Source organism: Somniosus microcephalus, chromosome 6 (genome assembly GCF_052327205.1).
Source record: "Somniosus microcephalus isolate GS21.2 chromosome 6, FLI_Smic_1.0, whole genome shotgun sequence".
Lineage (NCBI taxonomy): Eukaryota > Metazoa > Chordata > Chondrichthyes > Squaliformes > Somniosidae > Somniosus > Somniosus microcephalus.
Window position 1 is genome coordinate 5,928,980 of NC_140992.1, and position 27,696 is coordinate 5,956,675.

The 27,696-nt window shown below is 44.8% G+C and overlaps 1 protein-coding gene across 1 annotated transcript in view; it reads left to right on the forward strand.

Annotated features, from left to right (window-relative positions):
• LOC147115398 (scavenger receptor cysteine-rich domain-containing protein DMBT1-like) overlaps nt 1-27,696 on the forward strand; it is a 117,410-nt gene that overhangs the window by 42,984 nt on the left and 46,730 nt on the right. The window contains exons 3-4 of the mRNA XM_085989574.1: nt 8,328-8,396; nt 10,036-10,347. Coding sequence (XP_085845700.1) covers nt 8,328-8,396; nt 10,036-10,347 — 381 coding nt within the window. The remainder of the gene's footprint in view (nt 1-8,327; nt 8,397-10,035; nt 10,348-27,696) is intronic.

Genomic DNA, 27,696 nt, shown 5'->3' on the forward strand with positions numbered 1-27,696 from the left:
GAGTATGGTATTGAGATAAAGGATCAATCATGATTATATTGAATGGCGGAGTAGGCTCGAAGGGCCGAATGGCCCAGTCCTGCTCCTATTTTGCTATTTTTTTTCTATGACCGAAATTAAAACCTTGCGCTTTCACTAAAGGGCGGCCAATCCGGAGCGCCAGTTTTACACTCGCGATGCAAAACGGCAGCATTTTTAACTTTTGGGACATCGTAACATGGGCGATATGGGATCGGGCGCCCATTTTACACCTCAATCCCTTTCCCCTTCAATGGAAAAGAACATGGGACAGGGTGTGAAAGGGATGCAGATTCCTTGTGTCCGATTTTGGGTTATGGCCCAGGAAAAATTTTAGTTTATCTCAACACTGGCAGATAATTTGGTAAACGTTCTCAGCTTGGCTGGTGGCAAGAGCGTGACAAATCCAAACTCACTGCGGGTAAAATTCAACTTCATAGGGTCCTGAAAACGGGCGGCAGCCGTTCAGGCGAACGGGAAGATAAACCTGACAGGGTGCAAATGGGCGCGCAATCCCCGACCATTTTAGCGCCTTCCCCACAATTTGAATGTTAATCCCAGTGAGGTATTTTTTCAACTTGCTTGGGGGCTAATACCTAAACCTCTCCTCTTTTAATAAACTCTTTCAATCTACCTCTTTCACCAAGCTTTTAGTCAAATGTCCTAAAATACCTCCTTATGCAGCTCGGTGTCAAATATTGTCTGATTGCGCTCCAGTGAAGCGCCTTTTACTACTTTAAAGTGGATATATAAATGCAAGCTTCTGTTTCCCATAGGCTGCCCGTTATAGAACCGTCTGATTTTAATTTCCATAACGGGCAGAGGATCCGCAACTTCCGTTTACGCAGAGACAGCAAGTTGAACATTTACTTCTTCGTAACGGCAGCACGCCGGCCGAGTGAAAAAGTAGCGCCTTCACCGGCGCCTCACAGGAGGCAGCTCAGCGTCACTGTAACCCACCCTCAGTGAGATAGCAGCCTCTTCACGCGCCTCTCACAAGAGACAAATAAAACACTTGGCAGCTTCATGCCTGCAGCTGCGACTTGCTGGAACTGTGTGCGTTTCTTTCGGTGTGTTCATGATTGATTTGAAAGAGAGGTTTACACGCGATAGAAAAAATAGAGCAACCGCTAAGCACCGGATCGATTAACGGATCCGTTAAAGACTCGCTAGCAGCTGGTTCTGTATTTAGAATTCGGTTAACGACTGTTTCTCAACCGGCTCAGTATTAAGGACACGGTTGAACTGACGAACATAGGAACAGGAGCCCCTCGATTCAGCTACGCCATTCAACGAGATCATGACTGATCTATATCTCAACTCCATCCACCCGCTTTTTCTCCATATCCCTTAATACCCCTGGTTAGCAAAATTCTATCAACCTCAGAATTAAAGTGATTACTTCAGCTAGCATCTACAATTTTTTGGGATAGAGTTCCAGAATTCTACTACTGGCAGCTCAATATTCCAGGGTATAGAAACTTCAGGCGAGACAGAGGGGGGTGTAAAAGGGGAGGGAGTGTTGCAATATTAATTAAGGAGTCAATTACTGCTGTAAGGAGGGATGATATATTAGCGGGTTCCTCTAATGAGGCCATATGGGTAGAACTTAAAAACAAAAAGGGGGCAAGCACCTTGCTGGGAGTGTACTGTAGGCCCCCAAACAGTCAGGGGGAGATAGAGGAACAGATATGTAGGCAAATCTCAGAGAAGTGCGAAAATAATAGGGTAATAATAGTGGGGGATTTCAACTTCCCCAATATTAATTGGGATAGTCAGAGTGTGAAAGGCTTAGAGGGTGCAGAATTCTGAAAGTGCATCCAGGAGAGCTTTTTGAGCCAACATGTAGAAAGTCCTACAAGAGAAGGGGCGGTACTGGACCTAATTCTAGGGAATGTAGCCGGGCAAGTGGTGGAAGTGTCAGTAGGAGAGCATTTTGGCGACAGTGACCATAATTCGGTGAGATTTAAGGTGGTCATGGAAAAAGACAAAGACGGCCCGGAAGTAAGGGTTCTAAATTGGGGGAAGGCCGATTTTAATATGATAAGGCAGGATCTGGCCAAAGTGGACTGGGAGCAGCTACTTATAGGAAAATTCACATCAAAACAGTGGGAGACTTTCAGAAGGGAAATAGAGAGAGTTCAACGCCAACATGTTCCTGTTAAGGTCAAGGGTGGGACCAACAAGCAAAGGGAACCTTGGATGACAAGGGATATACAAAAATGCATTAGGAAAAAAAGGGGGGCTTTTGGCAGTTACAAAAGACTAAAGACGGAGGAAGCCCTAGTGGAGTATAAAAAGTGCAGGGGCATACTTAAAAAAGAAATTAGGAGGGCGAGGAGGGGCCATGAAATAACACTGGCGAGCAAAATAAAGGAAAATCCTAAGATGTTTTATAAGTATATTAAGGGCAAGAGGATAACCAGGGAAAGGGTAGGACCCATTAGGGACCAAAGTGGCAATCTGTGTGTAGAGCCACATGATGTAGGCGGGGTTTTAAATGAATTTTTTGCATCTATGTTCACTATGGAGAAAGACGATGTAGACATAGAAATCGGGCAAGGGGACTGTGACATACTTGAACATATTAGCATCGAGAGGGAGGAGGTACTAGCGGTTTTAGCAGGCCAAAAAGTGGATAAATCCCCAGGCCCGGACGAGATGTATCCCAGGCTGTTGTATGAGGCAAAGGAGGAGATTGCAGGGGCTCTGACACAAATTTTCAGAACCTCTCTGGCCACAGGGGATGTACCAGAGGACTGGAGAACAGCTAACGTAGTACCATTATACAAGAAGGGTAGCAGGGATAAACCAGGGAATTACAGGCCAGTGAGCCTAACATCTGTGGTAGGGAAATTATTGGAAAAAATTCTGAGGGACAAAATTAGTCTCCACTTGGAGAGGCAAGGATTAATCGGGGATAGTCAGCATGGCTTTGTCAAGGGTAAATCATGTCTGACAAATCTGATTGAATTTTTCGAGGGGGTGACTAGGTGTGTGGATGAGGGAAATGCTGTGGATGTGGTTTACATGGACTTCAGCAAAGCTTTTGACAAAGTGCCGCATAGGAGACTGATCAAGAAGGTAAGAGCCCATGGGCCCCAAGATGCCTTGGCACGTTGGATCCTAAACTGGCTGAGTGGCAGGAGGCAGAGGGTGATGGTCGAAGGTTGCTTTTGTGACTGGAAGCCTGTGTCCAGTGGGGTACCTCAGGGATCGGTGCTGGGTCCCTTGCTGTTTCTGATCTACATAAATGATTTGGATGAGAATGTAAAAGGTATGATCAGTAAGTTTGCGGATGACACGAAAATTGGTGGGGTGGTAAATTGCGAGGAGGAAAGCCTCAGGCTACAGGACGATATAAACGGGTTGGTCAGATGGGCGGAAAAGTGGCAAATGGAATTTAACCCTGAAAAGTGCGAGGTGATGCATTTTGGATGGACAAATATGGCAAGGGAATACACAATGAGTGGTAGGACCCTAGGAAGTACAGAGGGTCAGAGGGACCTTGGTGTACATGTACATAGATCCCTGAAGGCAGCGGAACAGGTAGATAAGGTGGTTAAAAAGGCATATGGGATACTTGTCTTCATTAGCCGAGGCATAGAATATAAGAGCAGGGAGGTTATGATGGAGCTGTACAAAACGCTGGTGAGGCCACAGCTGGAGTACTGTGTGCAGTTCTGGTCGCCTCACTATAGGAAGGATGTGATTGCTTTGGAGAGGGTGCAGAGAAGATTCACCAGGATGTTACCTGGGATGGAGCGCCTCAGCTATGAAGAAAGACTAAACAGGCTGGGGTTGTTTTTCTTGGTGCAAAGAAGGCTGAGGGGGGACCTGATTGAGGTGTACAAAATGATGAGGGGCATAGATAGGGTAGATAAAGAGGAACTTTTCCCCTTAGTAGGGGGGTCAATAACAAGGGGGCATAGATTCAGGGTAAGGGGCAGGAGATTTAGAGGGGATTTGAGGAGGAACTTTTTCACCCAGAGGGTGGTTGGAATCTGGAACTCACTGCCTGAAAGGGTGGTAGAGGCAGGAACCCTCACAACATTCAAGAAGCATTTGGATGAACACTTGAAATGCCACTGCATACAAGGCTATGGACCAAATGCTGGAAAATGGGATTAGACTGGACAGGGATTGATGGACGGCGCAGACACGATGGGCCGAAGGGCCTCTTTCTGTGCTGTATAACTCTGTGACTCTATGACTCTATGACATCGTGTGAATAAGTGTTTCCTTATTTCGCTTCTTAAAGATTTACTCACTGCTGGCTCCGTATTAAGGATACAGTTGAAGGTTGTTTTTGAAACGGCGCCGTGTTAAGGGTCACTCACAGATTCAAGGATAACGATAGCAAAATGGAACATGCAATAATTATTGCAGTTTGGACAGTATAATATACTTTTTGAACAGCAAAAATCTCCTCAAATAAAGTGAAATGAAAAAAGTTGTTGGTGATAATTAAACATGGACTAGAGGAAAAGTTGCAGTTGGAGGGTTCGCTGTATATTTCAGAGTAATCATTTTCTGAACTAAACAGAAATACATTTCTAAACTTGTGCCTTGTAAATGCAAAATGTCAGTTTTATGCTGCTGGAAAACATGATAAATGCCAGAGTTCAGACCTATTCTTATTAAATCTCCATTTATTAACTGTTAAACTCATAAACCTGGATTTTGTGCAAGAAATCAAAGGCCGGAATTTGTAAACTTTCCCAATAAGAGTCGGAGAGTGTTAAGTCGGTGTGGTGATAGGAGACGTGAATCTGAGTTAAGGGAATGTGTACAATTCGTCCCCAAATTGTAATACAACTAATAATGGGGCCACAAATAACCAGCTTACATTGTTCATGTAAATATAGATCCCAAAACAAACACAAAACTGTCAGATAAGTGTGCAGATTTCTATAAGACGGATTGCAGCGTGACATTAATGATCTAAACTTGAGTTATTAAATACAGCAGCAAGCCCAGTCAGCCAATTTTCATCGCCCACCAGTTTATATGTAACAAACCGTTCCTTGATGGACCCATCGGTCCCTGTGATAAACGGAGTTATCGCCCACCAGTTCATATAGCCACACTACTCCGAACCCTGCCAGATTGGGTGAGAAAATGAAAGTAAGTCTACTCAAACAGAGAGGTGAGACCTTGTTAGAATGAAGGGCTGTGTGGAGAACATAACTTGTGGGAAAGGAACAAGGGTCATCGAAACAGTGAGAGAATGAGCGAGAGATAAACTAGGCAGAGTGCGTGTGTGTGAGAAAGATAAAAGTATTTACGAAGGAGAGATACACTAGACACCTGTGAAATGGAGACTTGAGCGGAATGCAAAACTTGCGTTCGTGGATAGGATATTGGGGAAGTTTTGATTATACCGCTGGGCGAAATAGGGGTGATAGGAAATAGTCATACCTATTTACAACTCTCCAGATGTCATATGCCATTGATTTAGATGGATACGGCAATCAGAAGAGATGTAAAACAGGCTGTTGGTCCGCGATCACCGGCTTTTCACCCGACCATAAAAGTTAAAAATTCCAACAATTGCCTTCAATTAAAAATAAAATCGGAGACGAAGTTGAACTTCATCCCATAGAGCGTAAATTCGAAGCGGTTTTATTTTTACAGTCTAAGGCTCTGGGCAATCCCATCTGAGGTATTATGTACAGCCCTGGCGATGTAATCACGGGGAGGATATTAATGCCCTTCAAGAGGTACGGAGGGGGCAAGAAGATGCTGGATGTCAGCAATTAATTTATGAAAAAAGTGTATAGGGGTTAATTTGAAGTCAATAGAAGTAAAATAGTAGGAGAGATGTGAAACGGGCGTTTGATTCGCTATTACCCGTTTTACACTATCGCACAAAGTGAAGATCTAGCCCGAGGAATGTTGCCTTGTTTTCTTTGGTTACCTTCCTTGGAAGTTCAGCGGAGTTAAATGGAATTTTGGAAACAAAGTGATACCCGGCACCATATCTATCATGGTGAAGTGGAAAAGCAGGGACAAAAGATTAAAAATTAGCAAGAAGGGAATTCAGATGGAATTTGTTCACGCAATGGAATCTCTGAAATACAGTAGCAGGGACGGTCTTTGAAGTTAACAGGGTGACTCTTGTTATTTAAATTTAGCTGACTTGTTCTGTTACGGTGGATGCTGTTCCGCAGCAAATGTGCTGGCACCGCCCTTATTTACAGTGGCCCTGAAATGCTGTGGGCTCCCAGTCCTCACACGCTGCAACTCTGTTGCGACACCGCCGTAGACCCACAGAAAAGATTTTAAGGAACATTTTCAGTCGTTAAATCTGGGCCAGAATTGCTTTGAAAATAACGCTCAGGCTAAAAAAAATCACGGGATTGGGGGCAATATACTGGCATGGGCGGAAGATTGGCAATCTAACAGAAAACAGAGAGTTGGGCTAAATGGTTCATTCTCGGGTTGGCAATCAGTAACTAGTGGTGTTCCGCAGGGGTCGGTGCTGGGACCCCAACTCTTTACAATCTATATTAACGATTTGGAGGAGGGGACCAAGTGCAACATATCCAAGTTTGCCGACGATACAAAGATGGGAGGGAAAGCAGTGAGTGAGGAGGACATAAAAAACCTGCAAAACGACATAGACAGGCTAAGTGAGTGGGCAGAAATTTGGCAGATGGAATATAATGTTGGAAAGTGTGAGGTTATGCACTTTGGCAGAAAAGAATCAAAGAGCAAGTTATTATCTAAATGGAGAGAAACTGCAAAGTGCTACAGTACAAAGGGATCTGGGGTTCCTGGTGCATGGAACACAGAAGGTTAGTATGCAGGTACAGCAGGTGATCAGGAAGGCCAATAGAATCTTGACTTTTATTGCAAGGGGGATGGAGTATGAAAGCAGGGAAGTCTTGCTTCAGTTATATAGGGTACTGGTGAGGCCACACCTGGAATACTGCATACAGTTATGGTTTCCATATTTAAGAAAAGATATACTTGCTCTCGAGGCAGTTCAGAGAAGGTTCACTCGGTTGATTCTGGAGATGAGGGGATTGACTTATGGGGAAAGGTTGAGTAGATTGGGCCTCTACTCATTGGAATTCAGAAGAATGAGTGGCGATACCGACACATATAAGATTGTGAGAGGGCTTGATCAGGTGGATGCGGGGAGGATGTTTCCACTGATGGGTGAGACTAGAACTAGGGGGAATACTCTTAGAATAAGGGGCTGCCCTTTCAGAACTGAGATGAGGAGCAACTTCTTCACTTAGAGAGTAGCAAATCTATGGAATTTGCTACCTCAGAGAGCTGTGGAAGCTGCGACATTAAATAAATGTAAAACGGAGATAGACAGTTTCCTAGCTGATAAGGGAATTAGGGGTTACGGGGAGCGGGCAGGGAAGTGGACGTGAGTCTAGGTTCGGATCAGCCATGATCCTATTGAATGGTGGAGCAGGCCCGAGAGGCCGTATGGCCTACTCCTGCTCCTACTTCTTATGTTCTTATGTTCTTAATGGTGAGCGCTGTTATTTATGTGAGTGGTATGGCAACTTTAGGTGAGGAGCTGCTGCGCCGTTAAAAGCGAATAGTGGAAAGTTGCAATCGGAGTTGCGCCATTTCTGCATCAACATTTTGCTGTCTGCCTCACTATTTTATTTTATGTTCGTTTATGCGATGCCAGCGTCGCTGGACAGACCAGCATTTATAGCCCATCCCATATTGTCCTTGAGAAGGTGGTGGTGAGCTGCCTTCTTAAACCGCTGCAGTCCGTGTGGTAAAGTGCTGTTAGGTAGGGAGCCCAAGGAATTTGACACAGCGACGATGAAGGATCGGTGAAATACTTATAAGACAAGATAGTGTGTGACTTGGAGGGGAACTTGTAAGTGGTCGTGTTCCCATGTGCCTGCTACCCTTGTCCTTTAAGGTGGAAAAGGTGGCGGGTTTGGGACGTGCTGCCGAAGAAGCCTTGGTGAGTGGCTGCAGTTCATCTTGTAGATGGTACACACAGCAGCCACGGTACGACAGTGGTGGATGGAGCGAATGATTAAAGTGGTGGATGGGGTGCCAATCAAGCGGGCTGCTTTTTCCTGGATGGTGTCGAGCGTTTTGAGTGTTGTTGGAGCTGCATTCATTCCATCACACTCCATACATGTGCCTTGTAGATGGTGGAAAGGGTTTGGGGAGTCAGGAGGTGAGACTGTCGCCGCAGAATACCTGGCCTCTGACTTGCTCTTGTTGCCACAGTATTTACGTGGCTGGTCCATGTATTGAATGTCATTCCCTTGGTTGAAGTTTTTCAGACATTTTATCTCCCAAATTTTGTATTTCAGTCTCAGCAATTCGATCCTCTTTGCAACCTCAGAGTCAAAGTGCTTCCGTTCAAGCAGTGAATGAAAGCGGTAAGCAGTATCTACATTTGGCGATAAATATATCATGGAATATTAAATAAGATACCATACTAATCCTTTCTATTGAATTTTTATACAAATTGCTCAGAAGAAATACGCCACGCACCTCGTGTTCGGAACAGACACGTGCGCTCTTGTGCTTCTTCAGCATCATGAGCTCCTCCTCCCACTCCTCTTCAATGGGCTCCTGGGATATGTAGCAAGATCTCACTTTGATTGGTGCACGAAGAGTATTATGCAAGTTATCTATCCCTGAACGCTTGACCTTCCTGCCATTCAGGCAACCAGAGGGCCCGAGCCTATTGCTCTGGGTTCCAGAGGGATCTTGGCATAATTGTTGGCTCTTCAAAGCAGGAATCAACATGCTGTTTGATGCAGCAATATACTGCTAATACTGATAAAGTTAATCTGCCTGCACCCCCGCACACAACTCCCCGCCCCCCACCTCAGAAATTATACAGAGGTGAAAACATTAGGCTGTTGGTGAAACGCAATCGCAAAGGCAGCGCTGAATCTGCCTGGAGTCTGGCAGCACCGCCTTTCACAGTGGATCCTACAGCTCTCGCACAAAGCCCCTCGACATTAAGGACTACAAAGGCACTGGAAACCTCGTTGGCATCTTGAAACGAACCTGTGTAAATCTCTCCCTCTTTTGATAATAATCCACGTGCACTGCTGTCCCAATGTGGCTCCGATTCTGCTGAGGGTGTTGCTCCAAACACTACCGATAAATCAACGTAACCGGCGTTGTGCAGGTTCCTCTAGCAAGTAACATTGAGCAATGACCCAAGACTCCCCAAATAAAGCTCCTCACTGCGTTTTACCTTTGCTTTCAAACGACTGCCAATGAAACATAACCCTCAATGCCCACTTTTTATGGGGACAGCATTCACTTGGCCCTGGACAAGTAGAAGCAAATGAAACGTTGTGCCAGGGTGTAATGTCATTTGTAATGCACTTTGTACATTAATGCCCTTTTGAGGCGCTACAATCTGCAACCTACACAGCACTGGAAGGAATTTGGGGGAAATGCACGCAAGCTCAGTGGTGCTTTTAGAAACTGGCGTTATCGGCCTGGCGTTACAGATCGCTCTCTGTTTCCTCAGTGCTGTGTCCCCAAACCTCCTTCAGTTGGAGCGCATAATTCAGGGACGTCGGCCCATTCAATGTAGATGGATATAGAACTTTAAACAATTTATTATTTTGGGATGTGAATGGCACTTACAAGGCGGTGTGTATTCCACATCTCCGACCATCTCAGTTGGCCGTGATACACACTAAATATTAATAAAGGATTTTTTTAATCAGAGATATAAGACGAAACAAAATGGGTAACTGGAACATGTAAAATGTTTATATTTAAGTAAATCCGTCTGTGATACAAAGTGAAAGGTATAACGTTATAATTTACACTATTATAACTGTAGATGGAGAGACGCTATGCCAAAATCTGAAAACTGCTAAACATAGAACACAGTGGCAATTTATTGCACAAAGTAACTTTAATATTCCTGTTTACTCAATGCCATTTAGTGTCATGCTTTCAAGTGGTTTGTAATGATTCTAAGATGATTACATCAGTTCACTTTAGGGAAATCAATTAGTGTTTCTCGTCTTTAATTTTTAACAGAGTTCACAGCCGTGAAGTTGGTGGGCCCGTATGCGCCATGTATCGGGCAATTGAAGGTTTATTACCAAGGTCAGTGGGGGTCGGTCTGTAGCAGCTTGTGGGATTCCGCTGACGGAGAAGTCGTCTGCAAGCAGCATGCCTGCCATTCTTTTCACACATCAGTAATCCATCCAATCTCACGAGAAACGGGACCTGTTTTACTGGATAAGTTTCAGTGCACGGGATCTGAGTCTTCGCTGTTGGAGTGTCCGTCCAGTGCATTGGGCCAGCAGAACTGCGAAACTGCGACCATTGTAGGCGTCTCCTGTATAGGTATTTGTGTTGTTGCTAATTGATGAATATTTTCTTAGACTTGTTTGAGTCGTTTGATATCAAATTATGCAGGAAAATGCAATGCATTCACAATCTTTGTCACACACTGACTTCCCAATCTCAGTCGTGAGTCAAGGGCAGGCAAAGAGCAGAGTAAACCTACACCTTAGGAGGGAGGCAGAGTAGAAGGTAATTTTAACTGTTTATAAATGGGCGAAAGCTGGATAATAGAACATAAGAATATAAGAATTAGGAGCGGGAGTAGGCAATTCGGCTCCTCGAGCCCGCTCCGCAATTCATAAAGATCATGACTGGTCTTCGACCTCAACTTCATAGAAACATAGAAACATAGAAGATAGGAGCAGGAGAAGGCCATTCGGCCCCTCAAGCCTGCTCCGCCATTCGATGAGATCATGGCTGATCATCCAAACTCAGTACCCCGTAAGAGATTAGCGTGCAAAATTAAGGCACATGGGATTGGGGGCAAGGTATTGACTTGGCTAGAGAACTGGTTGGCAGACAGAAAGCAAAGAGTTGGAATAAACGGGTCGTTTTCCGAGTGGCAGGCAGTGACTAGTGGGGTACTGCAAGGATCGGTCCTAGGACCCCAGCTTTTCACAATATGTATTAATGATCTGGACGAGGGAATTACATAGATACATAGATACATAGAAGATAGGAGCAGGAGTAGGCCATTCGGCCCTTCGTGCCTGCTCCGCCATTTAATGAGATCATGGCTGATCCTTTAATTCAGTATCCCGTCCCCGCCTTCTCTCCGTAACCCTTAACCCCTTTTGCCCGTAGAAATATATCTAATTCCCTCTTAAATATATTTAATGAGCTGGCGTACACTGCCCTCTGTGGCAATGAGTTCCACAGGTTCACCACTCTCTGAGTGAAGAAATTCCCCCTCATCTCTGTCCTAAATGGTTTAGCCCTTATCCTTAAATTATGTCCTCTAGTTCTGTTCTCACCCGCCAAGGGAAACATTCCTTCTGCATCCAGTCTGTCTAGACCTGTCAGAATTTTATACACTTCTATGAGGTCCCCTCTCAATCTTCTAAACTCCAGTGTGTACATCCCTAAACTACATAGTCTCTCCTCATAGGTCATTCCCGCCATTCCTGGTATCAGCCTGGTGAATCGCCGCTGCACCCCCTCCATGGCAAGAACATCCTTCCTCAGATGAGGCGACCAAAACTGTACACAGTACTCGAGGTGTGGTCTCACCAGTGCCCTGTACAGCTGCAGCAAGGTATCCCTGTTCCTGTATTCTAACCCTTTTGCTATGAAGGCCAGCATACCGTTTGCCTTCTTGACCGCCTGTTGCACCTGCATGCTCGCCTTCAGTGACTGGTGTACAAGAACACCCAGGTCTCTCTGTACTTCCCCCTCTCCCAATCTATTGCCATTTAAATAATAATTTGCCCTCCCGTTCCTGCACCCAAGGTGGATAACTTCGCACTTGTCCACATTATAGTGCATCTGCCATTTATCCGCCCAATCGCCCAGTCTGTCCAAATCGCTCTGGAGCTTCCTGGTCTCTTCCTCTGAGCCCACCCCACCTCCTAGTTTAGTGTCGTCTGCAAATTTGGAAATGCTGCATCCGACTCCCTGATCCAGGTCATTAATGTAAATTGTGAACAGCTGGGGGCCCAGGACAGATCCCTGTGGTACCCCACTTGTTACTGCCTGCCATTCAGAAAATGAGCCGTTTATTCCAACTCTCTGTTTTCTATCTGACAGCCAGTTCCCTATCCACGCCAAAACTTTCCCCTTTATCCCATGAGCCTCAATTTTCCATGCTAATCTTTTATGTGGGACCTTATCGAAGGCCTTTTGGAAGTCCAGGTACACCACATCTACTGGCTCTCCCCCATCTATTCTACCAGTTACTCCCTCAAAAAATTCCAATAGATTAGTCAAGCACGATTTACCCTTTGTAAATCCATGTTGACTCTGTCCTATCCTGTCCCCATTTGCTAAGTGCTCCGCTATTTCATCCTTAATGATGGACTCCAGCATTTTGCCCACAACTGATGTAAGGCTTACAGGTCTGTAATTACCTGCTTTTTCCCTACCCCCCTTTTTGAATAGTGGGGTAACGTTAGCTACCCTCCAATCCATCGGCACTGTTCCCGAGTCTAATGAATTCTGAAAAATCATCCTTAGTGCATCCGCTATCTCTAGGGCCACCTCCTTCAGTACCCTAGGATGCATGTTATCAGGCCCTGGGGATTTGTCCACCTTCAATCCCTTTAGCTTCCTTAACACCATATCCTTAGAGATATTGATTTGCGTCAGTTCCTCCTTTGCCAATGTCCCTATTTTTCCCGATATCCCAGGGAGGTTTTTTGTGTCTTCCTTCGTAAAGACTGACCCAAAGTATGCATTTAGTTGATCTGCCATTTCCTTATTTCCCATTATATATTCCCCCGTATCTGACTGCAATGGACCAACTTTGGTTTTCACCAGTCTTTTCCTTTTGATATATTTATAAAAGCTTTTGGAGTTAGTTTTTATATTTTCCGCCAGCTTGTTTTCGTAAGCTATTTTGCCCCTCTTGATCATGCCCTTTGCCCTCCTTTGCTCTATCTTAAACTGTTCCCAATCTTCCGCTCTGGCGCTTTTTTTGGCTATTTTATACGCCCTATCTTTGGATTTTATGCTGTCTCTAATTTCCCCTGTTATCCACGGTTGAGTCACCTTTTTAGATTTCCTTTTATGCCAGATTGGTATAAACAATTTTTGCAATTTTGTCATTCTATCTTTAAATGTTTGCCATTGTTTATCTACCTCCAGTCCTCTCAGGAACGTTGTCCAATCAGACCTACTCAGTTCCCGTCTCATGGCATCATAATTCCCCTTGTTTAAATTCAGGACCTTAGTCTCTGAGTCAATTTCTTCGCTCTCCATTTCGAGTGAGAAATCGATCATGTTATGATCGCTCTGACCCAAGGGTCCCCGTACAACAAGATTACTGATTAGTCCCTTCTCATTGCACAGTACCCAGTCCAATATAGCCTGTTCCCGAGTTGGTTCCTCGACATATTGATCCAGATAACCATCCCTTAAACACTCAAGGAATTCCTCCTCCTCATTATTTTTACTGATTAGGCTAGTCCAATCTATATGTAAGTTAAAGTCACCTATGATGACAGCTGTGCTCTTATTGCACGCTTCTCTAATTTCCCTCGTGATGCCCTCCCTAACCTCTATTTTACTATTTGGAGGCCTATATACCACTCCTATTAATGTTTTTCGCCCCTCGCTATTTCTTAGCTCCACCCATATAGATTCTGTATTAACTGAGTTAATATCCTTCCTTTCAATTGCATTTATCCCCTCTTTTACTAGCAATGCTACCCCTCCTCCCTTTCTTTTTTGTCGATCCTTCCTAAATACTGAATACCCCTGTATGTTAAGCTCCCAGCCCTGCTCACCCTGCAACCATGTTTCCGTAATCCCAATTAGATCATAATTATTAACCTCTATTTCCACAGCTAATTCATCTACCTTGTTCCTGATGCTTCTCGCATTAAGGTATAAAACCCTCAGGCTTTTTTTATGCTCACATTTTTTATGAATTAGTTTGGCCCTTTGTTTTTTGTTCCTCACCCTTTTACCATTTATTTCTGTCTGCCTTTCACTTTCCTCTATTTCACTACATAGGTTTCTAGCCTATGGATATTACAATTGGATGTAATATCTCCAAATTTGCAGACGACACAAAGCTGGGTGGGAGGGTAAGCTGTGAGGAGGATGTCGTGAAACTCCAGTACGATTTGGACAGATTGGGTGATTGGGCAGAAACATGGCAAATGCACTATAATGTGGATAAATGTGAGGTTATCCACTTTGGTGGCAAAAGCAGGAAGGCAGATTATTATTTGAATGGCAATAGATTGGGAGAAGGGGAAGTGCAAAGAGACCTGGGTGTCCTTGTTCACCAGTCGCTGAAGGTAAGCATGCAGGTGCAGCAGGTGGTTAAGAAGGCAAATGGTATGTTGGCCTTCGTAGCAAGAGGGTTCGAGTACAGGAACAAGGATGTCATGCTACAGTTGTACAGGGCCTTGATGAGACCGCACCTTTAGAACTGTGTGCAGTTTTGGTCGCCTTACCTGAGGAAGGACGTTCTTGCCATGGAAGGAGTGCAGCGAAGATTCACCAGGCTGATACCTGGGATGGCAGGAATGACGTATGAGGAGAGATTGTGTCGATTGGGCTTATACTCACTGGAGTTTAGAAGATTGAGAGGGGATCTCATCGAAACTTATAAAATTCTGTCAGGCCTGGACAGACTAGATGCAGGAAGGATGTTTATGATGGCCGGGGAGTCCAGAACCAGGGGTCATAGTCTAAGGATAAGGGGTAAGCCATTTAGGACTGAAATGAGGAGGCATTTCTTCACCCAGAGAGTGGTCAACCTGTGGAATTCTCTGCCACAGAGGGCGGTGGAGGCCAGTTCATTAAATATATTCAAAAAAGAGTTGGATATATTTCTTAAGGCTAAAGGGATCAAGGGATATGGGGAGAAGGCAGTGACAGGGTACTGAATTTGGATGATCAGCCATGATCTCATTGAATGGTGCAGCAGGCTCGAAGGTCCGAATGGCCTTCTCCTGCTCCTATCTTCTATGTTTGTATGTTTCTACCTGCCTTCTCCCCATATCCCTTGATACCTTTAGCTCTAAGAAATATATTTAACTCCTTCTTGAATATATTTAAAGGCTTGGCCTCAACCGCCTTCTGTGGTAGAGAATTCCACAGGTTCACCACTCTCTGGGTGGAGAAATTCTTCCTCATCTCTGTCCTAAATGGCTTACCCCTTATCCTTAGACTATGACCCCTGGTTCTGGACTCTCCGACCATCGGGAACATTCTACCTGCATCTAGTTTGTCCAGACCTGTCAGAATTTTATAACTTTCGATGAGATCCCCTCTCATTCTTCTGAAATCCAGCGAGTATAAGCCCAATCGACCCAATCTCTCCTCATACGTCATTCCTGCCATCCCAGGAACCAGCCTTGTGAATCTTCGCTGAATTCCTTCCATGGCAAGAACATCCTTCCTCAGATAAGGCGACCAAAACTGCACACAGTACTCAAAGTATGGTCTCACCAAGGCCCTGTACGACTGCAGCAGTACATCCTTGCTCCTGTACTCAAACCCTTTCGCTATGAAGGCCAACATACCATTTGCCTTCTTCACCGCCTGCTGCACCTGCATGCTTACCTTCAGCGACTGGTGCACAAGGACACCCAGGTCTCGTTGCACTTCCCCTTCTCCCAATCTATTGCCATTCAGATAATAGTCTGCCTTTCTGGTTTTGACACCAAAGTGGAAAACCTCGCATTTATCCACGTTATATTGCATCTGCCACGCTTCTGTCCAATCGCCCAATCTGTCCAAATCATCCTGGAGTTTCTCGGTATCCTCCTCGCAGCACACACACCCACCCAACTTTGTGTCGTCTGCAAACTTGGAGATATTAGATCTAGTTGCCTTATCTAGATCATTAATGTATATTGTGAATAGCTGGGGTCCAAGGACCGATCCCTGCAGTACCCCACTAGTCACTGCCTGCCACTCGGAAAAAGACCCGTTAAATCCTACTCTCTGCTTTCTGTCCGCCAACTAGTTCTCTATCCAAGTCAATACCTTGCCCCCAATCCCATGTGCCTTAACTCTACATGCTAATCTCTTACGCGGGACCTTATCGAAAGCCTTTTGAAAGTCCAAATACACCACATCTACTGGTTCTCCCTTATCTATTTTCCCAGTTACATCCTCAAAAAATTCCAGTAGATTAGTCGAGCACGATTTACCTTTTGTAAATCCATGTTGACTTTGTACGATCTTGTCACTGTATTCCAAGTGCTCAGCTATTACATCCTTTATAATGGACTCTAGCATTTTCCCCACTACCGATGTCAGGCTTACCAGTCTGTAATTCCCCGCTTTCTCTCTACCACCCTTTTTGAATAGTGGGGTAACATTAGCTACCCTCCAATCCATGGGTACAGTTCCAGATTCCAGCGAATTTTGGAAGATGATCAGCAATGCATCTGCTATTTCTAGGGCCACCTCCTTAAGTACCCTAGGATGTAGATTATCAGACCCTGGGGATTTATCGGCCTTCAATCCCATCAATTTCCCTAACACCATTTCCCTACAAATACTGATTTATTTCAGTGCCTCCCTCTCATCAGACCCTATATTCTCCAACATCTCTGGGAGGTTATTTGTGTCCTCCTTTGTGAAGACAGAACCAAAATATGCATTTAATTGGTCTGCCATTTCTTTGTACCCATTATAACTTCCCTACTTCTGACTGCAAGGGACCTACACTTGATTTCAATAATCTTTTTCTCTTCACATATCTATAAAAGCTCTTACAGTCAGTTTTTATGTTCCCTGCAAGCTTACTTTCATATTCTATTTTCCCCTTCTTAATTAATCCCTTTGTCCTCCTTTGTTGAATCCTAAAATGCTCCCAATCCTCAGGGTTACCGCTTTTTCTGGCCAATTTATATGCCCTCTCCTTGGATCTTATGCTATCCCTAATTTCCCTTGTTAGCCACGGTTGAGTCACCCTTTTTGTTTTATTCTTATCCCAAACTGGGATGTACAAATTCTGTAGTTCCTCCATGCGGTCATTCAATGTTTGCCATTGCCTATCCACTGTCACCCTTTGAGTGACATTCCCCAATCAATCCTACCCAATTCGCGCCTCATACCATCGTAGTTTCCTTTATTTAAATTCAGGACCCTAGTCTCCGAGTCAATTACTTCACTCTCCATCCTAATGAAGAATTCTATCATATTATGATCGCTCTGACCCAAGGGGCCTCGTACAACAAGATTCCTAATTAACCCTTTCTCATTACATAATACCCAGTCTAAGATGGCCTGATCTCTGGTTGGTTCCTCGACATATTGTTCCAGAAACCCATCCCGTAAACATTCTAGGAATTCCTCCTCCACAATATTATTGCTAATTTGGTTAGCCCAATCTATATGTAAATTAAAGTCACCCATGATGACTGCTGTGCCCTTACTGCATGCTTCTCTAATTTCCCTTTTAATGCCATCCCCAACCTCCATATTACTGTTTGGAGGTCTATATACCACTCCCACTAACGCTTTCTGCCCCTTGATATTTCTCAGTTCTACCCATACAGATTCCACATCATCAGAGTTATTATCCTTCCTTTCAATTGTGTTAATCCCCTCTTTAACCAGCAATGCTACCCCACCTCCCTTTCTTTTTTGCCTATCCTTCCCAAATATTGAATACCCTTGGATGTTGAGTTCCCAGCCTTAGCCACCCTGGAGCCATGTTTCTGTAATCCCAATCAAATCATATTCGTTTACCTCTATTTGCGCAGCTAATTCATCCACCTTGTTCCGAATGCTCCTTGCATTAAGACACAAAGCCTTCAGGCTTGTCTTAACGCTCTCAGACCTGTATGAATTATTATTTACTGTGAGCATGTTTGATTTAAACCGTTGAGTTCTTTGCCTTCTAATTTTTTTTTTCTCCTTCCTGTCTTTTGCTTTTTTCCTTGTTTCCCTTTCCTCTGTCTCCCTGCTCAGGTTCCCAACCCCCTGCCACTTTAGTTTAAACCCTCCCCAACAGCACTAGCAAACACTCCCCCCAGGGCATCGGTCCCGGCCCTGCCCAGGTACAAACCGTCCCGTTTGTACTGGTCCCACCTCTCCCAGAACCGGTTCCAACTTCATCTTAATTTTCAGCATCTACAGCCCTTTGGGGTAGAGAATTCCAAAGTTTCAAGTTGGCGAGTAACCCACCAATTTTGTATCTGATGGCATTTTGTTTGGCAATACTTGATTGTGACTTCGTAACGGATTGCTGTTATAGTTGGAATTTGCCTTCTGTGATTTAGTTCCTGGCTATATGTCGCTGTGTCTGACTCTCACTCTCTCTCTCTGTTTCTCTGTTTACATCTTTCCGAAACTACTGTTTAAAAATACGGAAATATTCTAATTACTATCTATCAACACAACTGATAATCAGTCTTTCTGTGTGCTCTCAAAATTCAACTCCGTAGTTTTAATTTTTAAATTAATTGTTTTTGTTTATTTCTCTTTGTGCCTCCGCCCCGCCCTCCCCCCGCGTCCCCACCCCCCACCAACCCGCCACAGCTGCCCTCCATGAGTTTGAAAGCTGCTAAGAGTTCGACAATGTTCCTTTTGTAATTATTAGCAAAACGTGACTGATAATCCAGTTAAAATTAGCAGCTCCAGGTCTGCTTTCAAAATCCAATTCATATAAACTGTAATTGGGACGAAAAGTGACACTAACTCTGACTTTCTTTCTCCGACTTCTGCTTTATCTGGATAGAATTTTTATCTTCGGCAGTGGCGAGAATGTATGGTAATGGGTTGGCTGCCCAAATACACATCGTTTTATTCTTTACTGCTGAGTCGTCAACTAAAACTGGCTTTACCAGAGAGAACAACTGGCTATGGAGGATTCATGGTTGTCGGCTAGCTGCTGGATCTCCTGCGGTTTCTCCACCCACCATCTGTTCTTTAGGCTTTTTGTTGGACATCAGCCTTCAGGCTCCTGTAGATCTGCTTTCTTGTTCTCGAGTTATGTTGCTGTTTCCAGATCAGGAATGCCTTGCACTTGTGGCTTATTAGCTCCTGGATTTCCTGGTCATTCTCATCGAACCAGTCTTGGTGTTTCCTGGTGCAGTGACCGAGCGTTTCTTCACAGGTGCTGATTATGGAGGCCTTGAGTGCAAACCAGGTGCTGTGGGCACTCTGTGTCTCTGCATCACTGGGAGTCATCAGGTTGCTTGTGAGGTGCAGGATGAATAGGGCTTTCTTAGTGGGGTCTTTGAGTGCTCCAGCATTAATTTTCCTGTGGCATTGTTTCTGTTGCCGCCACTGTTTTGGGGCTACATTGATGGAGACGACAGAGCAGCTTAGGCATAGGTCTGTCCAGCAGTCATCAGCTCCTGTCATGGCGTGGGTGATGCGGACGTCCTTGTGGTCCCTCGCTCAGATGATGATGTGCGTAAATTCTTTAACGCAGTCAAGACCATCTACGGCTGAAGCAGCCAAGGCGCTACCCCACTGCGGGTCAAGAACAGTGTGGTGCTCATCAAGGGCAGAGAGGCAGTCAGTGCCCACTGGAATGAGCACTTTGAAGATCTCCTTAACCGCGACTCTGTCTTCGACATTAATGCCCTCAACTCCATCCCACAGCATGCTACACACCACCATCTCAGCACAACCCCAGCCCAGCATGAGATTAAAAAGGCCATCCGACAACTGAAGAACTACAAGGCCTCAGGAGCACATGGAATCCCCACCGAGGCAATAAAGCATGGTGGACAAGCATTACTGGTGCGAATTAATGAACTCATTTCTCTTATCTAGAAGGATTAGCACATGCCAGCGGATCCCAGAGATGCCGTAATTGTGACCATCTTCAAGAAAGGTGAGAAGTCCGATTGCGCTACTTACAGAGGAGTTTCCCTGCTGTCTGCCATAGGAAAAGTCATCGCAAGAATCCTCCTCAAACATCTTCTTCCAGTGGCCGAAGAGCTCCTCCCAGAGTCGCAATGTGGATTCCGCACACTAAGGGGCACAGTGGACATGATCCTCACCTCATGTCAGTTACAAGAGAAATGCAGGGAGCAGCACCAACCACTGTACATGGCCTTCTTTGATCTCACAAAGACCTTCGACACTGTCAACCGTGAGTGATTATGGAGTGTGCTCCTCAAATTCGGCTGCCCTCAAAGTTTCTCACCATCTTCCGCCTGCTTCACAACAACATGCAAGCCGTGATCTTGACCAATGGTTCCACCACAGACCCAATTCATGTACGAACCAGGGTCAAACAAGGCTGTGTCATCGCACCAATGCTCTTCTTGATCTTCCTTGCTGCAATGCTCCATCTCTCCCTCAGTAAGCTCCCCACTGGAGTGGAGCTAATTTACAGAACAAACGTCGCCTCCAATCCGGATCCAAGGTCGTCCCATCCTCTGTCATCGAATTGCAGTATGCAGATGATGTTTGCATCTGCGCTCACTTGGAGATCGAACTCCAAACCATCATCAACACCTTCACCGAAGCATACAAGAGCATGGGCCTTACACTAAACATCTGTGAGACAAAGGCCCTCTACCAATCTGCCCCCACCACACAGTACTGCCCCCCGATTATCAAAATCCACGACAAGTCCTTGGACAACGTGGACCACTTTCCATACCTCGGGAGCCTACTGTCAACAAGGGCAGATATCAACAACGAATTCCAACACTGCCTTTAGTTTGCCAGTGCAGCCTTCAGTCGCCTGAGGAAGAAAGTGTTTGAAGACCAGGACCACAAACCCGGCACTAAGCTCATGGTCTACAGAGCAGCAGTGATACCCGCCCTGCAGTATGCCTCAGAGACAGGGACCATGAAGAGAAGGCACCTCAAAGCACTGGAGAGGTACCACCAATGCTGCCGCCGCAAGATCCTGCAAATCCATTGGCAGGATAGGCGCACCAACTTCGGTGTTCTTGCTCAGGCCAGACTCCCCAGCATCGAAGCTTTAACCATGCTCAATCAGCTCCGATGGATGTGTCTCTTTGTCCGCATGCCTGACACGAGACTCCCAAAACAAGCGCTCTACTCGGGGCTCCGGCATGGCAAGTGAGCCACAGCTGGGCAGAGGAAACGCTTCAAGGACACCCTCAAAGCCTCCTTGAAAAAGTGTAACATCCCCACCGACACCTGGGAATCCCTGGCCCAAGACCGCACAAGTGGAGGAGAAGCATCCGGGAAGGCACCGACCACCTCGAGTGTCTTCCCTGGGAGCAAGCGGAAGCCAAGCACAGGCAGCGCAAGGAGTGCACTTCAACCCAAGCACCCCACCCACCCACCCATTCAACCACCATCTGCCCCACCTGTGACAGAGACTGTAGGTCCCGCATTGGACTCATCAGTTAACTGTGAACTCATTTTTAACGTGGAAGCAAGTCATCCTCGGTTCCGATGGACTGCCTAAGAAGAAGAAGGATGGAGGATTGCAGATCGATAACAGAGCCTGTCGGATTTTCATTCTATTAATTTAAATGGATGCTAACTCTCTCTGTCTGTGCCCACCTAACTTTCCTCTTGCAACTGAGGCAATGTAGTGCATCTAGGCTATTAACATAGAAACATAGACACATAGAAGATAGGAGCAGGAGTAGGCCATTCTGCCCTTTGAGCCTGCTCCGCCATTCAATGAGATCATGGCTGATCATTCAAATTCAATACCCTGTCCCTGCCTTCTCCCCATATCCCTTGATCCCTTTAGCCTTAAGAAATATATCCAACTCTTTCTTGAATATATTTAATGAACTGGCCTCCACCGCCCTCTGTGGCAGAGAATTCCACAGGATCAACACACTCTGGGTGAAGAAATTCCTCCTAATTTCACTCCTAAATGGCTTACCCCTTATCGTTAGACTATGACCCCTGGTTGTGAACCCCCCGGCCATCAGAAACATCCTTCCTGCATCTATTCTGTCCAGGCCTGACAGAATTTTATAAGTTTCGATGAGATCCCCTCTCAGTCTTCTCAACTCCAGTGAGTATAAGCCCAATCGACACAATCTCTCCTCATACGTCATTCCTGCCATCCCAGGTATCAGCCTGGTGAATCTTCGCTGCACTCCTTCCATAGCAAGAACGTCCTTCCTCAGGTAAGGCGACCAAAACTGCACACAATACTCAAGGTGCAGTCTCACCAAGGCCCTGTACAACTGTAGCACGACATCCTTGTTCCTGTACTCGAACCCTCTTGCTACGAAGGCCAACATACCATTTGCCTTCTTAACTGCCTGCTGCACCTGCATGCTTACCTTCAGCGACTGGTGCACAAGAACACCCAGGTCCCTTTGCACTTCCCCTTCTCCCAATCTATTTCCATTCAAATAATAATCCGCCTTCCTGCTTTTGCCACCAAAGTGGATAAGCTCACATTTATCCACATTATAGTGCATTTGCCATGTTTCTGCCCAATCACCCAACATGTCCAAATCGTACTGGAGTTTCACGACATCCTCCTCACAGCATACCCTCGCACCCAGCTTTGTGTCGTCTGCAAATTTGGAGATATTACATCCAATTCCCTCGTCCAGATCATTTATATATATTGTGAACAGCTGGGGTCCTAGGACCGATCCTTGCGGTACCCCACTAGTCACTGCCTGCCACTCAGAAAACGACCCGCTTATTCCAACTCTTTGCTTTCTGTCCGCCAACCTGTTCTCTATCCAAGTCAATACCCTGCACCCAATCCCATGTGCCTTAATTTTGCACGCTAATCTCTTATGTGGGACCTTATCGAAAGCCTTCTGAAAGTCTAAATACACCACATCCACTGGTTCTCCCCTATCTATTTTACCAGTTACATCCTCAAAAACTTCCAGTAAATTAATCAAGCATGATTTACCTTTTGTAAATCCATGTTGACTTTGTCCGATCCTGTCACTGCTTTCCAACTGCTCTGCTGTTACACCTTATATAATGGACTCTAGCATTTTCACCACTACCGATGTCAGGCTTACCGGTCTATAATCCCCTGCTTTTTTCTCGAACACCTTTTATGAATAGTGGGGTTACATTAGCTACCCTCCAATCCATGGGTACTGTTCCAGAGTCTATCGAGTTCTGGAAGATGACCAGCAATGCATCTACTATTTCTAGAGCCACCTCCTTAAGTACCCTGGGATGTAGATGATCAGGCCCTGGGGATTTATCGGCCTTCAGTCCCATTAATTTTCCCAACACCATTTCCCTACAAATACTGATTCCTTTCAGTTCCACTCTTTCATCAGACCCTATGTTCCCCGGCATCTCTGGGAGGTTATTTGTGTCCTTCTTTGTGAAGACAGAACCAAAATATGTATTTATTTCGTCTGCCATTTCTTTGTTCCCCATTATAAATTCCTCTGATTCTGACTGCAAGGGACCTACGCTTGACTTCACCAATCTTTTTCTCTTCACATATCTATAAAAGCTTTTACAGTCAGTTTTTATGTTCCCTGAAAGCTTACTCTCATATTCTATTTTCCCTTTCTTAATTAATCCCTTTTTCCTCCTTTGATGAATCCTAAACTGCTCCCAGTCTTCAGGTTATTGCTTTTTCTGGCCAATTTAAATGTCCTCTCCTTGGATCTTATCCTATCCCTAATTTCCCTTGTGACCCACGGTTGAGTCACCTTTTTTGTGCCATTTTTATGCCAAACTGGGATGAACAAATTCTGTAGCTCATCCATTCGGTCTTTGAATGTTTGCCATTGCCTATCCACCGTCAACCCTTTGAGTGCCATTCCCCAATCAAGCCTACCCAACTCGCTCCTCAGACCATCGTAGTTTCCTTTATTTAAATTGAGGACCCTAGTCTCTGTGTCAACTACTTCATTCTCCATCTTAATGTAGAATTCGATCATATTATGATCGCTCCGACCCAAGGGGCCTCGTACAACAAGATAGCTTATTAATCTTTTCTCGTTACATAATACCCAGTCTAAGCTGGCCTGATCTCTGGTTGGTTCCTCGACATATTGGTCCAGGAAACCATCTCGTAAATATTCCAGGAATTCCTCCTCCACAGTATTGTTACTAATTTGGTTGGCCCAATCTATATGTAGATTAAAGTCACCCATGATGACTGCTGTGCCCTTATTGCACGCTTCTTTAATTTCCCTTTTAATGCCATCCCCAACCTCCGCCTTACTGTTTGAAGCTCTATATACCACTCCCACTAACGTTTTTTCCCCTTAGTATTCCTCAATTCTACCCATATAGATTCCACATCATCAGAGCTAATATCTTTCATTATAATTGTATTAATCCCTTCTTTAACCAATAATGCTACCCCACCTCCCTTTCCTTTTTGCCTATCTTTCCTGAATATCGAAAACCCCTGGATGTTGAGTTCCCAGTCTTGGCCATCCTTGAGCCACGTTTCCGTAATCCCAACCAGATCATAATGGTTTACCTCTATTTGTGCAGCCAATCATCCACCTTAAGACAGATCTTCAGGCTTCGTTTTTCCCAAGCTTAATAACATTTCTGAAGTTTATGGAAGACCCAACAGATTTGTAATCAGAACTCTCTACTTTATCTGATTTTCTTCTCCCCCGCTCTCACACACACGTAAGAAGCATCTCTGTTTTTTCAAATATAATCGCTCGTAAGGGCCCTGCAAGCTCTGGGTATTTCTGCACGAAGCACATGCACGAAAACCCGGAACTTGAGATCTGTCAAGAATCTTCTTAAAAGATCGTAACCATCCCAAGGAAATTGACAGCTGCAGGCGGAGAGTTTTTTAAATTCATTTGGACGTCGCTGGCAAGGCCAGACCTTTTGCCCAACTCTCGCTGCCATTCGAAAAGTAGGTGTTGAGCCGCCACCTTGATAGGCCATTTCAGAGGGGCAGTTAAGAATCAGCCTCATTGCTGTAGGTCTGGAGTCAAGTACAGACCAGAACGTGTAAAAACGGCAAATTTCCTTTTGTAAAGGACACCAGATGGGTTTTTAAGACAGTCCGGCAGTTTCATGTTCTCCATTACTGATACCAGCTTTTTATTGCAGATTTATTTAATTAACTGAATTTAAATTCCCCAGCTGCCGTGGTGCGATTTGAAATCATGCTGCCAGATCATTAGTCCAGGTCTCTGTATTAACTAGTCCAGTAACATAACCGTTCCCACAAATTTGCCCAACAATGCCCCGCGAATGCCCGTGAAATACTTATGCCTGAGTGTAAATAAATATAAAAATAAAATTAAAACGCCTGTAAAATAAGTTAAGGTTATCATTAGCTCCTTTAAAATATTTTGTCAAAAAAATATTTTTTTGTTTTAAATGTTTAATTAAATTGTATTTTAATTAATTTTAAATATGTATATTTTATTTACTTGGTATATAAATGCGTTTTTTATGTGATCCTCATTTATGCTAACGGGGATTCCATACATACAGTGATGTGTGGAGAAATGATAGAAACATAGAAGATAGGAGCTGGAGTAGGAAATTCGGCCCCTCGAGCCTGTTCCGCCATTTAATGAGATCATAGCTGATCATCCAAATTCAGTACCCTGTCCCTGCTTTCTCCCCATATCTCTTGATCCCTTTAGCCTTAAGAAATATATCTAACTCCTTCTTGAACATAATTAATGAATCAGCCTCAACTGCCTTCTGTGGTAGAGAATTAAACAAGTTCACCAGTCTCTGGGTGAAGAAATTCCTCCTCATCTCTGTCCAAAATGGCTTACCCCTTATCTTTAGGCTGTGACCCCTGGTTCTGGACTTCCCCGCCATCGGGAACATTCTTGTTGCATCTGGTCTGTCTAGTCCTGTTAGAATTTTATACGTTTCAATGAGATCCCCTCTCATTCTTCTAACTCTAGCAAATATAAGCCTAATCGACCCAATGGCTCCTCATACGTCATTCCTGCCATCCCAGGTATCAGTCTGGTGAAATAACAACAGAAAATGCTAGAAATACTCAGCAGGCCAGGCAGCATCCGTGGAGAGAGAAATAGAGTTAACGTTTCAGGTCTGGAAACATACTGTGCTTTTGTAAGCTCGAGGAACAGCACCTCATCTTTCAATTAGGCACTTTACAGCCTTGCGGAATCAACATCAAGTTCAACAATTTCAGATAAAAATCCCTGCCCCCATTTTTCATGTTGTATGATTTTTGCCATTCCCATTTGCAACATGTATACTTTCCTGCCTCTTACAGAAGCACAGTATGTTCTTTCAATTCCTTCCTCCCCTCCTAAATCACACCCCGTGTCCCTGCACCTGCTTAATACCTGTTAAATCTCCAGCTTATTCCAGTTCTGATGAAGGGTCCCAGACCTGAATGGTTAACTCTGTATCTCTCTCCACGGATGCTGCCTGGCCTGCTGTGTATTTCTAGCATTTTCTGTTGTTATGTCAGATTTCCAGTATCTGCAGTATTTTGCTATTGTATCAGTCTGGTGAATCTTCGCTGCACTCTCTCCATGGCAAGAACATCCTTCCTCAGATAAGGTGACCAAAACTGCACATAATACTCAAGATGTGGTCTCACCAAAGCCGTGTACAATTGCAGCAAGACGTCCTTGCTCCTTTACTCGACACCTCTCGCTATGAAGGCCAACATACCATTTGCCTTCTTAACTGACTGCTGCACCTGCATGCTTACCTTCAGCGACTGGTGCACAAGGACATTCAGGTCTCGTTGCACTTCCCCTTTTCCCAATCTATTGCTGTTCAGATAATAATCTGTCTTACTGTTTTTGCCACCGAAGTGGATAACCCCGCATTTATCCACATTATACTGCATTTGCCATGCGTCTGCCCAATCAAAAAACCTGAGCAAATCATACTGGAGTTTCTCTGCATCCTCCTCACAGCACACATGCCACCCAGCTTTGTGTCGTCTGCAAACTTGGAGGGATTACATCTAGTACCCTCTTCTAGATCATTTATATATATTGTGAATAGCTGTGGTCCTAGAACCGATACCTGCGGTACCACACTAGTCCCTGCATGCCACGCAGAAGAAGACGCATTTATTCCAACTTTTTGATTCCTATCAGTCAACCAGTTCGCTATCCAAGACAATACCTTACCCCCAATCCCGTGTGCTTTAACTTTGCACGCTAATCTCTTATGCAGGACATAGAAACATAAAAGGTAGGAGCCGGAGTAGGCCATTCGGCCCCTCGAGCCTGCTCTGCCATTCAATGATATCATGGCTGATCATCCAAATGCAGTACCCTGTCCCTGCCTTCTCCCCATATCCCTTGATCCCTTTAGCCTTAAGAAATATATCTAACTCATTTTGAATATATTTAATGAATTGGCCTCCACTGCCTTCGGTGGTAGAGAATTCAACAGGCTCACAACTCTCTGGGTGAAGAAATTCCTCCGCATCTCTGTCCTAAATGGCTTACCCCTTATCTTTAAACTGTGACCCCTGGCTCTGGACACCCCGGCCATCGGGAACATTCTTCCTTCATCTACTCTGTCTAGTCCTGTTAGAATTTTATAAGTTTAAATGAGGTTCCCTCCCATTCTTCTAAACTCCAGTGAGTATAAGCCCAATCGACCCAATCTCTCCTCATACGTCATTCCTGCCATCCCAGGTATCAGTCTGGTGAGTCGTCGCTTTACTCCCTCCATGGCAAAACCTTATCGAAAGCCTTATGTAAGTCCAAATACACCACATCCACTGGTTCTCCCTTATCTGTTCTACCAGTTAGATCCTCAAAAAATTCCAGTAGATTAGTCAAGCATGATTTACCTTTTGTAAATCCAAGTTGACTTTGT